At 59.1% G+C, this 13854-nt stretch overlaps 2 protein-coding genes across 3 annotated transcripts in view; one reads left to right on the forward strand and one right to left on the reverse strand.

The window, feature by feature from the left end:
- On the forward strand, positions 1 to 7605 carry THAP7 (THAP domain containing 7). The gene is made up of 5 exons (XM_065044435.1): positions 1 to 73; positions 641 to 720; positions 2318 to 2473; positions 4089 to 4229; positions 5427 to 7605. The coding sequence occupies exons 2-5, from the start codon at positions 641 to 643 to the stop codon at positions 7579 to 7581; spliced, it is 2532 nt and encodes an 843-aa protein (XP_064900507.1). The 5' UTR covers positions 1 to 73; the 3' UTR covers positions 7582 to 7605.
- The window catches only part of LOC102097013 (long-chain fatty acid transport protein 2-like), a 21692-nt gene continuing 15430 nt past the window's right edge, over positions 7593 to 13854 (reverse strand). For both annotated transcript variants that reach the window (XM_065044437.1, XM_065044436.1), the window contains exons 6-10: positions 11731 to 11821; positions 11385 to 11583; positions 10024 to 10121; positions 8693 to 8823; positions 7593 to 7860 (exon numbers count right to left, since the gene is read on the reverse strand). In XM_065044437.1, coding sequence (XP_064900509.1) covers positions 7684 to 7860; positions 8693 to 8823; positions 10024 to 10121; positions 11385 to 11583; positions 11731 to 11821 — 696 coding nt within the window. In that variant the 3' untranslated portion in view covers positions 7593 to 7683. The remainder of the gene's footprint in view (positions 7861 to 8692; positions 8824 to 10023; positions 10122 to 11384; positions 11584 to 11730; positions 11822 to 13854) is intronic.

Genomic DNA, 13854 nt, shown 5'->3' on the forward strand with positions numbered 1-13854 from the left:
GGGCGCTCTCGCGAAGGGTGGGAGGGAACGCGCAGGTTCTCGCGAGAGTTGGCGGCGGGATGGGAGCGCCGAGGTGAGGCCGGTTTGAGGTGGGGGGGGGGGAAGCGGGAACCGACCCCCAGAACCGGCGGGGGGGGGGCGGGGAGGGGTGTCCGACCCCGGGGGGGGGGGGGGGGGGGGGCGCTGGCCCCGCCCCTTCCGGCCCCCCCCTTGGCAACCACGGCCGTTGCAAAGGGCCCTTAGCAACGGTCCCCCCCCACCCCCCGGCGTGCCCCGCCTTCCTGTGACGTCATCTGCCCCCCCCAAGGTCCTGGGGACCCCCCTCCTGTGATTTTATGTGGGGGGGGGGGGGGCGCCTGGGGTCAATGGGGGGATTTGGGGGTCCTGGGGTGGCTCATGGGGGGGTTTGGGGTTTTGTGGGGGGGGGGTAACAGGGATTTGGGGGTAGTGGGGGGGGGATCTCAGCATCTGGGTGGCACATGGGGGGGGTTGGGTTTCGTGGGGGGAATCATGGGGGTTTGGGGGTAGTGGGGGGGGGGGGAGTCTCAGCATCTGGGTGGCACATGGGGGGCGTTGAATGTTTGGGGGGGTTCCTGGGGGAGATTATTGTCCCCCGTCCCCCCCCCCCCCATTGTCCCAGATGCCCCGTCACTGCTCCGCCGCTGGATGTTGCACCCGCGACACTCGGGAGACCCGCAACCGAGGCATCTCCTTCCACCGGTGGGTGCCCCTGCGCCCCCCTCGGGGGACTGGACCCCCCCACTTGGCCCCTTGGTTCACCCCCAAAATGCTCTGACCCATGGCGGGGGGGTTCCCCTTGTTCCTGCCTTGGGGTTTTATTTGGGCTGGCCCAGGTGTACCCCCACCTTAGCAATGGTTTGGTCCAGGTGTGTTTACCCCCCCTTAGCAATGGTTTGGCCCAGGTGTTTCCCCCACCCCCAGCAATGGTTTGGCCCAGGTGTGTTTCCCCCTCCCTTAGCAATGGTTTGGCTCAGGTGTCCCCCCACCTTAAGCAATGGTTTGGCCTAGTTGCCCCCCCACCTTTAGCAATGGTTTGGCCAGGTGTCCCCCCACCTTTATCAATGGGCTGGCCCAGGTGTCCCCCCACTTTTAGCAATGGTTTGGCCCAGGTCTCCCCCCACCTTTAGCAATGGTTTGGCCCAGGTGTGTTTCCCCCCACCTTTAGCAATGGTTTGGCCCAGGTGTCCCCCCACCTTTAGCAATGGTTTGGCCCAGGTGTGTTTCCCCCTCCCTTAGCAATGGTTTGGCTCAGGTGTCCCCCCACCTTAAGCAATGGTTTGGCCAGGTGTCCCCCCACCTTTATCAATGGGCTGGCCCAGGTGTGTTTACCCACCTTAAGCAATAGGTTGGCGCAGGTGTCCCCCCACTTTTAGCAATGGTTTGGCCCAGGTGTCCCCCCACCTTTATCAATGGGCTGGCCCAGGTGTCCCCCTGCCTTTATGAATGGACTGGCCCAGGTGTCCCCCCACCTTAAGCAATAGGTTGGCCCAGGTGTCCCCCCACCTTTATCAATTACCTGGCCTAGGTGTCCCCCCACCTTTATCAATGGTTTGCCCCAGGTGTCCCCCCACCTTTATCAATGGGCTGGCCCAGGTGTCCCCCCACCTTTAGCAATGGTTTGCCCCAGTTGTCCCCCCACCTTTATCAATTACCTGGCCCAGGTGTCCCCCCACCTTTAGCAATGGTTTGCCCCAGTTGTCCCCCCATCTTTATCAATGGGCTGGCCCAGGTGTCCCCCCACCTTTAGCAATGGTTTGCCCCAGTTGTCCCCCCACCTTTATCAATGGGCTGGCCCAGGTGTCCCCCCACCTTTAGCAATGGTTTGCCCCAGTTGTCCCCCCACCTTTATCAATGGGCTGGCCCAGGTGTCCCCCCACCTTTAGCAATGGTTTGGCCTAGTTGTCCCCTCACCTTTATCAATTACCTGGCCCAGGTGTCCCCCCACCTTTAGCAATGGTTTGCCCCAGTTGTCCCCCCACCTTTATCAATGGGCTATCCCAGGTGTCCCCCCACCTTTAGCAATGGTTTGCCCCAGTTGTCCCCCCACCTTTATCAATGGGCTGGCCCAGGTGTCCCCCCACCTTTATCAATGACCTGACCCAGATATGTCCCGCCCCGACTCCCCCATTCTCAGAATGGTTTAACCCTTATCCCCTTTCCCTGAGCCTCCCCAGACCATTCCATTTGCAGACACGGGGGGGGTTGCACCCATCCAACCTCACAGAAAACAGCCTGGGGGGGGGAATTTGAAGCCCCCTCTTCACCGCTCACCCCTATACGTGTGTCCCCCCCCCAGGTTGCCCAAGAAGGACAACCCGCGGCGGGCGCTGTGGCTGGAGAACAGTCGGCGCCGCGACGCCAGCGGCGAGGGGCGCTGGGACCCGGCCTCGAAATACATCTACTTCTGCTCCCAGCACTTTGAGAAGAGCTGCTTCGAGATAGTCGGCTTCAGGTTAGTTAACGAGGGGCCTAACGAGGTGCCCCCCCCACCTTCCTCTAGCTTAATTAATGATACACCCCCCCCCCCCGCTTTGATTTCCTCCAGCTATGGGGTTGAATGGGTTGTTCCCCCCTCTATGTGTGGGAATGGTTTGGTCCAGACCCCTCCACCTGTTTCCCAGCTGGGGGTGCTGCCCCCACCTTGTTCTTATTGGGGGGTCCCCAGCACTTTGGGGGTTCCTGCTCCCCCCAATATGTCCTGCCCCCCATTTGTTCTTATTGGGGGGTCCCCAGCACTTTGGGGTTCCTGCTCCCCCCCATGTGTCCTGCCCCCCATTTGTTCTTATTGGGGGGTCCCCAGCACTTTGGGGTTCCTGCTCCCCCCCATGTGTCCTGCCCCCCATTTGTTCTTATTGGGGGGTCCCCAGCACTTTGGGGGTTCCTGTTCACCCCCATGTGTCCTGCCCTCCAGTTGTTCCTATTGGGGGGGTTCCCAGCACTTTGGGGGTTCCTGCTCCCCCCAATATGTCCTGCCCCCCATTTGTTCTTATTGGGGGGTCCCCAGAACTTTGGGGTTCCTGTTCACCCCCATGTGTCTTGTTCTTATTGGGGGGTTCCCAGCACTTTGGGGGTTCCTGCTCCCCCCAATATGTCCTGCCCCCCATTTGTTCTTATTGGGGGGTCCCCAGCACTTTGGGGGTTCCTGCTCCCCCCCATGTGTCCTGCCCCCCATTTGTTCTTATTGGGGGGTCCCCAGCACTTTGGGGGTTCCTGTTCACCCCCATGTGTCTTGTTCTTATTGGGGGGTTCCCAGCACTTTGGGGGTTCCTGCTCCCCCCAATATGTCCTGCCCCCCATTTGTTCTTATTGGGGGGTCCTCAGCACTTTGGGGGTTCCTGTTCACCCCCATGTGTCTTGTTCTTATTGGGGGGTCCCCAGCACTTTGGGGTTCCTGTTCACCCCCATGTGTCCTGTCCCCCATTTGTTCTTATTGGGGGGTCCCCAGCACTTTGGGGGTTCCTGCTCCCCCCCATGTGTCTTGTTCTTATTGGGGGGTCCCCAGCACTTTGGGGTTCCTGCTCCCCCCCATGTGTCCTGTCCCCCATTTGTTCTTATTGGGGGGTCCCCAGCACTTTGGGGGTTCCTGCTCCCCCCCATGTGTCTTGTTCTTATTGGGGGGTCCCCAGCACTTTGGGGGTTCCTGCTCCCCCCCATGTGTCTTGTTCTTATTGGGGGGTCCCCAGCACTTTGGGGGTTCCTGCTCACCCCCATGTGTCCTGTCCCCCATTTGTTCTTATTGGGGGGTCCCCAGCACTTTGGGGGTTCCTGCTCACCCCCATATGTGGCTTTGGGGGGGCACAAACCTTTGGGGGACCCCCCCCACTAAAGTCTTGGGTGGACACCCCGGGGGTTACGGAACACCTTGGGGTGCATATAGAGCCCCCCCCCTGCCCCACCCAATTGACACATGGGGACCCTTTGAGGCATTTTGGGACCCCCCCCCAAAAGCTTTTGAGGTTCCTTAAAGTTTCCCTAGAGCTTAAGGGCACCCTGGGGGGTTTTGGGGACCCCCCCCCCAAAGCTGGGCTTTTGGGACGCCCCTGACCCCCATTTTCCCCCCCACTCAGTGGTTACCACCGACTCAAGGAAGGCGCCGTACCCACCGTCTTCGAGTCGGCCACCCCCAGACCCCCCCGGGCCACCAAACTGAAGCCCCCCCCGCCCGACAGTGACCCCCCGAAGCCACCTCGGGCCACCAAGAGGTGGAGGTGAGTCCTAGATTGGGGGGGGTGGGGGGTGACACAGGGTGCCGCTGTTTCCCCACCGTTTCATGGGGGACAGGGGGGTGACCATGAGCCAGCACTGGGCCCTTGTGGCCAGGAGGCCAATATATATGTATAGTATATATATAGCCATAGCACCCTGTGAAGGCCTGACCTGGGAAGCTAAGCAGGGTCGGGCCCGGTCAGTGCTTGGATGGGAGACCATATATATACACAGCCATAGCACCCTGAGAACACCCCATCTAATCTGATCTGGGAAGCTAAGCAGGGTCGGGCCCGGTCAGTGCTTGGATGGGAGACCATATAGATACACAGCCATAGCACCCTGAGAACGCCCCATCTCGTCTGACCTGGGAAGCTAAGCAGGGTCGGGCCCGGTCAGTGCTTGGATGGGAGACCATATATATATATATATATATATATACACAGCCATAGCACCCTGAGAACGCCCCATCTCATCTGACCTGGGAAGCTAAGCAGGGTCGGGCCCGGTCAGTGCTTGGATGGGAGACCACTGGAAGGCCAATGGGACCTGGGGTGGGTTAGAAGGGGGTGGTCAGTGGGTCAGAGAGGTTCTCCTGCCCCTCTGCTCTGCCCTTGAATAAAGGGTTTAGTTCAGATACTGTCAGGATATACTTGGGGAACATATATGTATATAATATACACAGCCATAGCACCCTGAGAATGCCTCATCTGGGAAGCTAAGCAGGGTCGGGCCCGGTCAGTGCTTGGATGGGAGACCATATATATCCACAGCCATTGCACCCTGAGAACGCCCCATCTCATCTGACCTGGGAAGCTAAGCAGGGTCGGGCCCGGTCAGTACTTGGATGGGAGACCATATATATATACATATATATATATACACACACACACAGCCATAGCACCCTGAGAACACCTGACCTGGGAAGCTAAGCAGGGTCGGGCCCGGTCAGTGCTTGGATGGGAGACCATATATGTACCCAGCCATAGCACCCTGAGAACGCCCCATCTCGTCTGATGTGGGAAGCTAAGCAGGGTCGGGCCCGGTCAGTGCTTGGATGGGAGACCATATATATATATATACACACACAGACAGCCATAGCACCCTGAGAACGCCCCGTGGCAGGGGGGTGGATTGGACTGGTTGATCTTTTGGGCTCCTTCCCACCCCCTGCCATCCTTCTGTCCCTCCCTATGCAGACGAGACCCCCCCGCATCCCCCCCGGACCCCCCATTCCCCGACGTCTCCTGCTTCCCCGGTGAAACCGAAGACCCCGCCGCCCCCCCTGCCGGCGACCACGGCGGCGTCCCCGCCCTCCCCGGTCCCTCCGGCGCCCGCGGGCCGGTCCCGGATGGCCTTTTGTCACCCGTAGGCGACGAGGACAACACCCCCACCCCCTGCGCGGCGCCGGCGCGGCCGGCGTCGCCGTCGCTGTACATGCTGCGGTTGCCGCCGCCGGCGGGCGCGTACATCCAGAACGAGCACAGCTACCAGGTGGGCAGCGCGTTGCTCTGGAAGCGCCGCGCCGAGGCGGCGCTGGACGCGCTGGACAAAGCGCAGCGGCAGCTCCAGGCCTGTAAGAGGCGCGAGCAGCGCCTGCGCCTGCGCGTCCTCGAGCTGCAGCGCGAGCGCCGGGGGGGCGCCGAGTACCGTAGGGTTACCAGCAAGTCACCGTGTGTCGCCACCGAGCCCCCGTGTGTCCCCGTTGAACCCCCATGTGTCCCCACTGAACCCCCGTGTGTCCCCACTGGACCCCCGTGTGTCACTGGGGAGCCCCGGGGTGTCCCCACCAAGCCCTTCAGTGTCCCCACTGAACCCCCATGTGTCCCCACTGAGCCCCCATGTGTTATTGGGGGACCCCCGTGTGTCCCCACTGAACCCCCGTGTGTCCCCGTTGAACCCCCATGTGTCCCCACTGGACCCCCGTGTGTCACTGGGGAGCCCCGGGGTGTCCCCACCAAGCCCTTCAGTGTCCCCACTGAACCCCCATGTGTCCCCACTGAGCCCCCATGTGTTATTGGGGGACTCCGATGTGTCCCCACTGAACCCCCGTGTATCCCCACTGGACCCCCGTGTGTCACTGGGGAGCCCCCATGTGTCCCCACCGAGCCCCCATGTGTCCCCACTGAGCCCCCATGTGTCACTGGGGAGCCCCGGGGTGTCCCCACTGAGCCCCCATGTGTCCCCACTGAGCCCCTATGTGTCCCCACCAAACCCCGATGTGTCACTGGGGAGCCCCCATGTGTCCCCACCGAGCCCCCGTGTGTCCCCACTGAACCCCCGTGTGTCACTGGTGGGCCCTGGGGTGTCCCCGCTGAACCCCCATGTGTCCCCACTGAATCCCCATATGTCACTGGGGAGCTCTGGTGTGTCCCCAGTGAATCCCCATGTGTCACTGGTGAACCCCGGGGTGTCCCCAAGGAGCCCCCGTGTGTCCCCACCGATCCCCATAGTGTCCCCACTGAACCCCCATATGTCCCTGGAGACCCCCGGGGTGTCCCCACTGAACCCCCATATGTCCCTGGAGACCCCCGGGGTGTCCCCACCGAACCCCCATGTGTCCCTGGAGACCCCCGGGGTGTCCCCACCGAACCCCCATGTGGCCCTGGAGACCCCCAGGGTGTCCCCACCGAACCCCCATGTGTCCCCACTGAACCCCCGTGTGTCCCCATCAATCCCTGGGGTGTCCCCAAGGAGCCCCCATACGTCCCCAGCGCTCCCCATAGCGTCCCCACAGAGCCCCCGTTACCGGGGGACCCCCAGCCGCCCGGTACCACCGGCGAGTGTCACTGTCCCGCTACCATCGGCGAGTGTCACCGCCCCCCTATCACCGGCGAGTGTCACCCTCCCAGTACCACAGGCGAGTGCCCCCGTCCCACTACCACGGGCGAGTGTCACCGTCCCGCTACCACCGGCGAGTGTCACCGTCCCGCTATCATGGACGAGTGTCACCGTGCCATAACCAGCCGCGAGTGTCACTGTCCTGCTACCACCGGCGAGTGTCACCGTCCCGGTACCATCGGTGAGTGTCACCCTCCTGCTACCACCGGCGAGTGTCACCCTCCCACTACCACGAGCGAGTGTCACCGTCCCGCTACCATGGACGAGTGTCACCGTCCCATAACCAGCCGCGAGTGTCACTGTCCCACTACCACCGGCGAGTGTCACCGTCCCGGTACCATCGGTGAGTGTCACCCTCCCGATACCACGGGCGAGTGTCACCATCCCATAACCAGCCACGAGTGTCACCGTCCCGCTACCACCGGCGAGTGTCACCGTCCCGGTACCACCGGCGAGTGTCACCGTCCCGGTACCACCGGCGAGTGTCACCGTCCCCCAAAGCTTTGTAAATAAAGAATGTCACCTTTTCTAGGAAAACTGATCCCGGGGGGGTTTAATCCCGTGGCGGTCGCTCCCTTGGGTGGTTCTATAGGTTGTGCCCCCAGGGGGGGGGTTCTATAGGTTGAGCTTCCCGTCCAAGATGGCGGCGAAGGTGTCATGGGTGAGGGGGACGTAGGAGGCGGCGCTGTCGTCGCGGATGAAGAGCGGGTCGGCGATGGCGCCGGGGTCGAAGCCGTCGCGCACCAGCTGCGTCTTGCGCTGCTTGAATGTCCCCGTCACCTCCAGGGAGTCCTGGGGACGGGGAGGGTGTCACCGGGGTGGGGGGGGGTGGGGGCTGGGGTGTTGGGAGGGGGGACCCTGAAAGTGTCATTGGGAAACTGTCATTGGGGATGGGGGGCATTGAAACTGTCATTGGGAATGGGGGGACCTGAAACAGTCATTGGGGATGGGGGACCTTGAAACTGTCATTGGGGATGGGGGGCGTTGAAACTGTCATTGGGGATGGGGGGTATTGAAAGTGTCATTGGGAATGGGGGACCTCAAAACTGTCATTGGGGATGGGGGGACCTGAAACTGTCATTGGGAATGGGGGGCATTGAAACTGTCATTGGGAATTGGGGGACCTGAAACTGCCATTGGGGATGGGGGGTCATTGAAACTGTCACTGGGGATGGGGGGACCTGAAACTGTCATTGGGGATGTGGGGACCTAAAACTGTCATTGGGAATGGGGGGGCATTGAAACTGTCATTGGGGATGGGGGGACCTGAAACTGTCATTGGGGATGGGGGGCATTGAAACTGTCATTGGGGATGGGGGGACCTGAAACTGTCATTGGGGATGGGGGGACCTGAAACTGTCATTGGGGATGGGGGGACCTGAAACTGTCATTGGGACTGGGGGGACCCCGAAACCATCATTGGGAACTGAGGGGACACTGAAACTGTCATTGGAAATTAGTGGGGACCCCAAAACCGTCATTTGGAACTGAGGGGACACTGAAACTGTCATTGGAAATTAGTGGGGGCCCCAAAACCGTCATTGGGTGCTGGGGGGGGGACCCCGAAACCGTCATTGGGAGCTTGGGGGGACCCCGAAACCGTCATCGGGAGCCGGGGGCTGACCTGGATGCGCAGGAAGCGTGGTGCGGCGTAGGCGGGCAGCGCGGCGCTGGTGACGCCGTAGAGCTGTTTGCCGTCGAAGGCCCGGCCGGGACGCAGGCGGACGGCGGCCATGCCGCAGCGGCCCTCGCACCCTGCGGGCAACAAGGAGACATCTTGGTGGCCACCGGACCTTTGTGCTGGCCCAACAAGCCACCAGACGCTTGTTTGGGGCAACCGAGTCCCATTCTGTGCTTGGTGGCCATGGGACCATTGTGCTGGCCCAACCAGGTCCCATTCTGTTCTTAGTGGCCACTGGGACCATTGTGCTGGCCCAACTGAGTCCCATTCTGTTCTTGGTGGCCATGGGACCATTGTGCTGGCCCAACTGAGTCCCATTCTGTTCTTGGTGGCCATGGTACCATTGTGCTGGCCCAACCAGGTCCCATTCTGTTCTTGGTGGCCACTGGGACCATTGTGCTGGCCCAACCGAGTCCCATTCTGTTCTTGGTGGCCATGGGACCATTGTGCTGGCCCAATCAAGTCCCATTCTGTTCTTGGTGGCCATGGGACCATTGTGCTGGCCCAACCGAGTCCCATTCTGTTCTTGGTGGCCATGGGACCATTGTGCTGGCCCAACTGAGTCCCATTGTGTTCTTGGTGGCCATGGGACCATTGTGCTGGCCCAACTGAGTCCCATTGTGTTCTTGGTGGCCATGGGACCATTGTGCTGGCCCAACCAGGTCCCATTCTGTTCTTGGTGGCCATGGAACCATTGTGCTGGCCCAACTGAGTCCCATTCTGTTCTTGGTGGCCATGGGACCATTGTGCTGGCCCAACCGAGTCCCATTCTGTTCTTGGTGGCCATGGGACCATTGTGCTGGCCCAACCGAGTCCCATTCTGTTTTTGGTGGCCATGGGACCATTGTGCTGGCCCAACCGAGTCCCATTCTGTTCTTGGTGGCCACCGGGACCATTGTGCTGGCCCAACCGAGTCCCATTCTGTTCTTGGTGGCCATGGGACCATTGTGCTGGCCCAACTGAGTCTCATTCTGTTCTTGGTGGCCATGGGACCATTGTGCTGCCCAACCGAGTCCCATTCTGTTCTTGGTGGCCATGGGACCATTGTGCTGGCCCAACACGCCACCAGATGCTTGTTTTGGGTGACATGTCCCATTCTGTTCTTGGTGGCCACTGGGACCATTGTGCTGGCCCAACTGAGTCCCATTGTGTTCTTGGTGGCCATGGGACCATTGTGCTGGCCCAACCGAGTCCCATTCTGTTCTTGGTGGGCATGGGACCATTTTGGGGCCACATCCCGCAGCTAAAACGTCGCCCCAAAGGCTCCGACTCACCCGGCACGGTCACGCCATAGACGTTGACCTCCTGGATGAAGCTCACAGTGGCCATTGTGGCCTCCACCTCCGTCGTGGCCACGTTCTCGCCTTTCCAACTGGAGAAGAGAAAGGACAGAGATGTGAGGGCATATTCCGGATGGCGGGTGACACCGTCCCCCCACCCCCGAGCAACACCCAGGTGAGGTGACACAGGTACCAGGGTTGAATGTGGCAGAGGAGACTCAACAACCCTCCTGGACACGATATTCCAGGTGTGGTGTCACCAGGGCAGAGCAGAGGGGCAGGAGAACCTCTCTGGACCCAGCTGGTCTCCCATCCAAGCACCGACCGGGCCTGACCCTGCTTAGCTTCCCAGATCAGGTGTTCTCAGGGTGCTATGGCTGGGTATATATATACGGTCTCCCATCCAAGCACTGACCGGGCCCAACCCTGCTTAGCTTCCCAGATGAGGCGTTCTCAGGGTGCTATGGCTGTATATTTTATATATATATATATATGTGTTGCCTAAGTATATCCTTATAGTATCTGAACTAAACCCTTTATTCAAGGGCAGAGCAGAGGGGCAGGAGAACCTCTCTGAGCCACTGCCCACCCCCTTCTAACCCACCCCAGGTCCCATTGGCCTTCCAGTGGTCTCCCATCCAAGCACTGACCGGGCCCGACCCTGCTTAGCTTCCCAGATCAGACGAGATGGGGCGTTCTCAGGGTGCTATGGCTGTGGATATATATGGTCTCCCATCCAAGCACTGACCGGGCCCGACCCTGCTTAGCTTCCCAGATCAGCCATTCTCAGGGTGCTATGGCTGTATATTATATATATATATATATATATGTTGCCCAAGTATATCCTGATAGTATCTGAACTAAACCCTTTATTCAAGGGCAGAGCAGAGGGGCAGGAGAACCTCTCTGACCCACTGACCACCCCCTTCTAACCCACCCCAGGTCCCATTGGCCTTCCAGTGGTCTCCCATCCAAGCACTGACCGGGCCCGACCCTGCTTAGCTTCCCACATCAGCCATTCTCAGGGTGCTATGGCTGTATATTAGGTATATGTTCCCCAAGTATATCCTGATAGTATCTGAACTAAACCCTTTATTCAAGGGCAGAGCAGAGGGGCAGGAGAACCTCTCTGACCCACTGACCACCCCCTTCTAATCCCTCCCAGGTCCCATTGGCCTTCCTGGCCACAAGGGCCCAGTGCTGGCTCATGGTCACCCTGTTGTCCCCAGGACCCCCAGGACCCTTTTTCCTGCTCTCTAATGGGTCATTCCCCAAGTTACACCGGAACCTGGGGTTGTTCCTACCCTGATACCAGACTCTACGCTTTCCCAGCACTGACTCTACCCCGGAGTTACCGGAACGTGTCTCCCACTCGGTCCTGGAAGTAGACGAATCCCTCCCGGTCGATCATGAGGAGGTCGCCGCTGTTGAAATAGGCGTCACCTTTCACCAAGACGTCCCTCAAGATCTTCTTCTCTGTCTTCTGGGTGTCACCCATGTAACCGTGGAACGGGGTGCTCTTGGTGATCTTGATGACCAGCAGCCCCGTGTCACCTTTGGGAGGGGAGGAGGAGGTTGGAGATTGAGCAGCATGTGTTCATGTCCCACCAGGTTTCTTTGAGGGGTTTCTGGTGCTTCCAGCCACCAAGATGATGGTGATAAGGACCCAAAATGGCCCTGGCGAGGCCAAGCTCTATTTACCGGGGTACACGGGGATGCAAAGACCTCGCTCATCACGGACGGGTTCGTCCTCCTCCACGTCGTACTCGATCAGCTCATAGGGAGCGAAACGCTGGTGGGACAAAGGGAGAGAGCGGTTGGTAGAGGACAAAAGAGCGACAAGACTTTGCCGTCGCGTCGAATCTTGTTTGCTAATTGCTCTTTATAATTAAATAAGGTTTAATTGGATAGATTCGCGTTGATGAAGCTCATCGCGTTCTTTCAAGTCAAAACCTGTGAGGGGGCTCCGAGAGCTGCAATGGGGGGAAAAGTCTTATTTTTAGAGCTTTTGCTCAACACTTGGGTGGTTGGGGAGTGAGATGTGACACCAAAATGGCCTTTTGTGGGGTGACGGGGGCGTCCGGGTCACCACGGACGCTCCCAAACTGGATGTGGAGTCAAGGCCATTGAGTCTACGCCACTGAGTCAAGGCCATTGCGTCAATGCCATTGAGTCAACGCTGTTGGGTTAACACCGTTGGGTCAAGGCCGTTGAGTCAACGCTGTTGAGTCAATGCCATTGAGTCAACACCATTGAGTCTACACCATTGAGTCTACACCGTTGAGTCAACGCCGTTGGGTCAACGCCATTGGGTCAACGCCATTGGGTCAACGCCATTGGGTCAACGCCATTGGGTCCACACCGTTGAGTCAACGCTGTTGTTGAGTCAACGCTGTTGAGTCTACCCTGTTGAGTCAACACTGTGGAGTCTAGCTATTGGGTCAATGCTATTGAGTCAACGCTGTTGAGTCTACACCGTTGAGTCAAGGCCGTTGAGTCAAGGCTGTTGGGTCAAGGCTGTTGGGTCAAGGCCGTTGAGTCCACACCATTGAGTCAACGCCATTGAGTCTACACGGTTGAGTCAATGCCATGGAGTCTACGCTATTGGGTCAACGCTATTGAGTCAACGCTGTTGAGTCTACGCCTTTGAGTCAAGGCCGTTGAGTCAAGGCCGTTGGGTCAAGGCTGTTGGGTCAAGGCTGTTGGGTCCACACCATTGAGTCAACGCCATTGAGTCTACACTGTTGAGTCAATGCCGTGGAGTCTAGCTATTGGGTCAACGCTATTGAGTCAACGCCGTTGAGTCTACGCCTTTGAGTCAAGGCCGTTGAGTCAAGGCCGTTGGGTCAAGGCTGTTGGGTCAAGGCTGTTGGGTCCACACCATTGAGTCAACGCCATTGAGTCTACACTGTTGAGTCAATGCCGTGGAGTCTAGCTATTGGGTCAACGCTATTGAGTCAACGCCGTTGAGTCTACGCCTTTGAGTCAAGGCCGTTGAGTCAAGGCTGTTGAGTCAAGGCCGTTGGGTCAAGGCCGCTGGGTCAAGGCCGTTGAGTCAAGGCCGTTGAGTCTACGCTGTTGTTGAGTCAACGCCGTTGAGTCTACGCCATTAGGTCAACACTATTGAGTCAACACTGTTGAGTCCACACCGTTGAGTCAACGCTGTTGTTGAGTCAACGCCGTTGAGTCTACACCGTTGAGTCAATGCCATGGAGTCTACGCCATTAGGTCAACGCTATTGAGTCAACACTGTTGAGTCTACGCCGTTGAGTCAAGGCCATTGGGTCAACGCCGTTGGGTCAACGCTGTTGGGTCAACGCCGTTGGGTCCACACCATTGAGTCTACACTGTGGAGTCTAGCTATTGGGTCAATGCTATTGAGTCAAGGCCGTTGAGTCAAGGCCATTGGGTCAACACCGTTGGGTCAACGCCGTTGGGTCAAGGCTGTTGGGTCAACGCCGTTGGGTCAAGGCTGTTGGGTCAAGGCCGTTGGGTCAACGCCATTGAGTCTACACGGTTGAGTCAATGCCATGGAGTCTACGCTATTGGGTCAACGCTATTGAGTCAACGCTGTTGAGTCTACACCGTTGAGTCCACACCGTTGAGTCAATGCTGTTGTTGAATCAACCCCGTTGAGTCTACACCGTGGAGTCTACGCCATTAGGTTGACGCTATTGAGTCAACACTGTTGAGTCAACGCCGTTGAGTCAACGCCATTGAGTCCCTGTTGGCCAAGGAGATGGAGGATGCAAAGAGATCGCGCTTGTGCATCCACCCAACGTGACAGGTGGCGTTGGCATCTCCAGGGCAGTCACCATTGTCACC

Source organism: Columba livia, chromosome 39 (assembly GCF_036013475.1).
Source record: "Columba livia isolate bColLiv1 breed racing homer chromosome 39, bColLiv1.pat.W.v2, whole genome shotgun sequence".
NCBI classification, from domain to species: Eukaryota; Metazoa; Chordata; class Aves; order Columbiformes; family Columbidae; genus Columba; species Columba livia.

What these genes read in the sequence shown, in the direction of transcription:
- THAP7 (XM_065044435.1), top strand. Translation starts at nt 641, where the DNA reads ATGCCCCGTCACTGCTCCGCCGCTGGATGTTGCACCCGCGACACTCGG. An exon ending in CGAGGCATCTCCTTCCACCG is followed by an intron (nt 721 to 2,317) that starts GTGGGTGCCCCT and finishes TCCCCCCCCCAG; the next exon opens with GTTGCCCAAGAAGGACAACC. An exon ending in CGGGCCACCAAGAGGTGGAG is followed by an intron (nt 4,230 to 5,426) that starts GTGAGTCCTAGA and finishes CTCCCTATGCAG; the next exon opens with ACGAGACCCCCCCGCATCCC.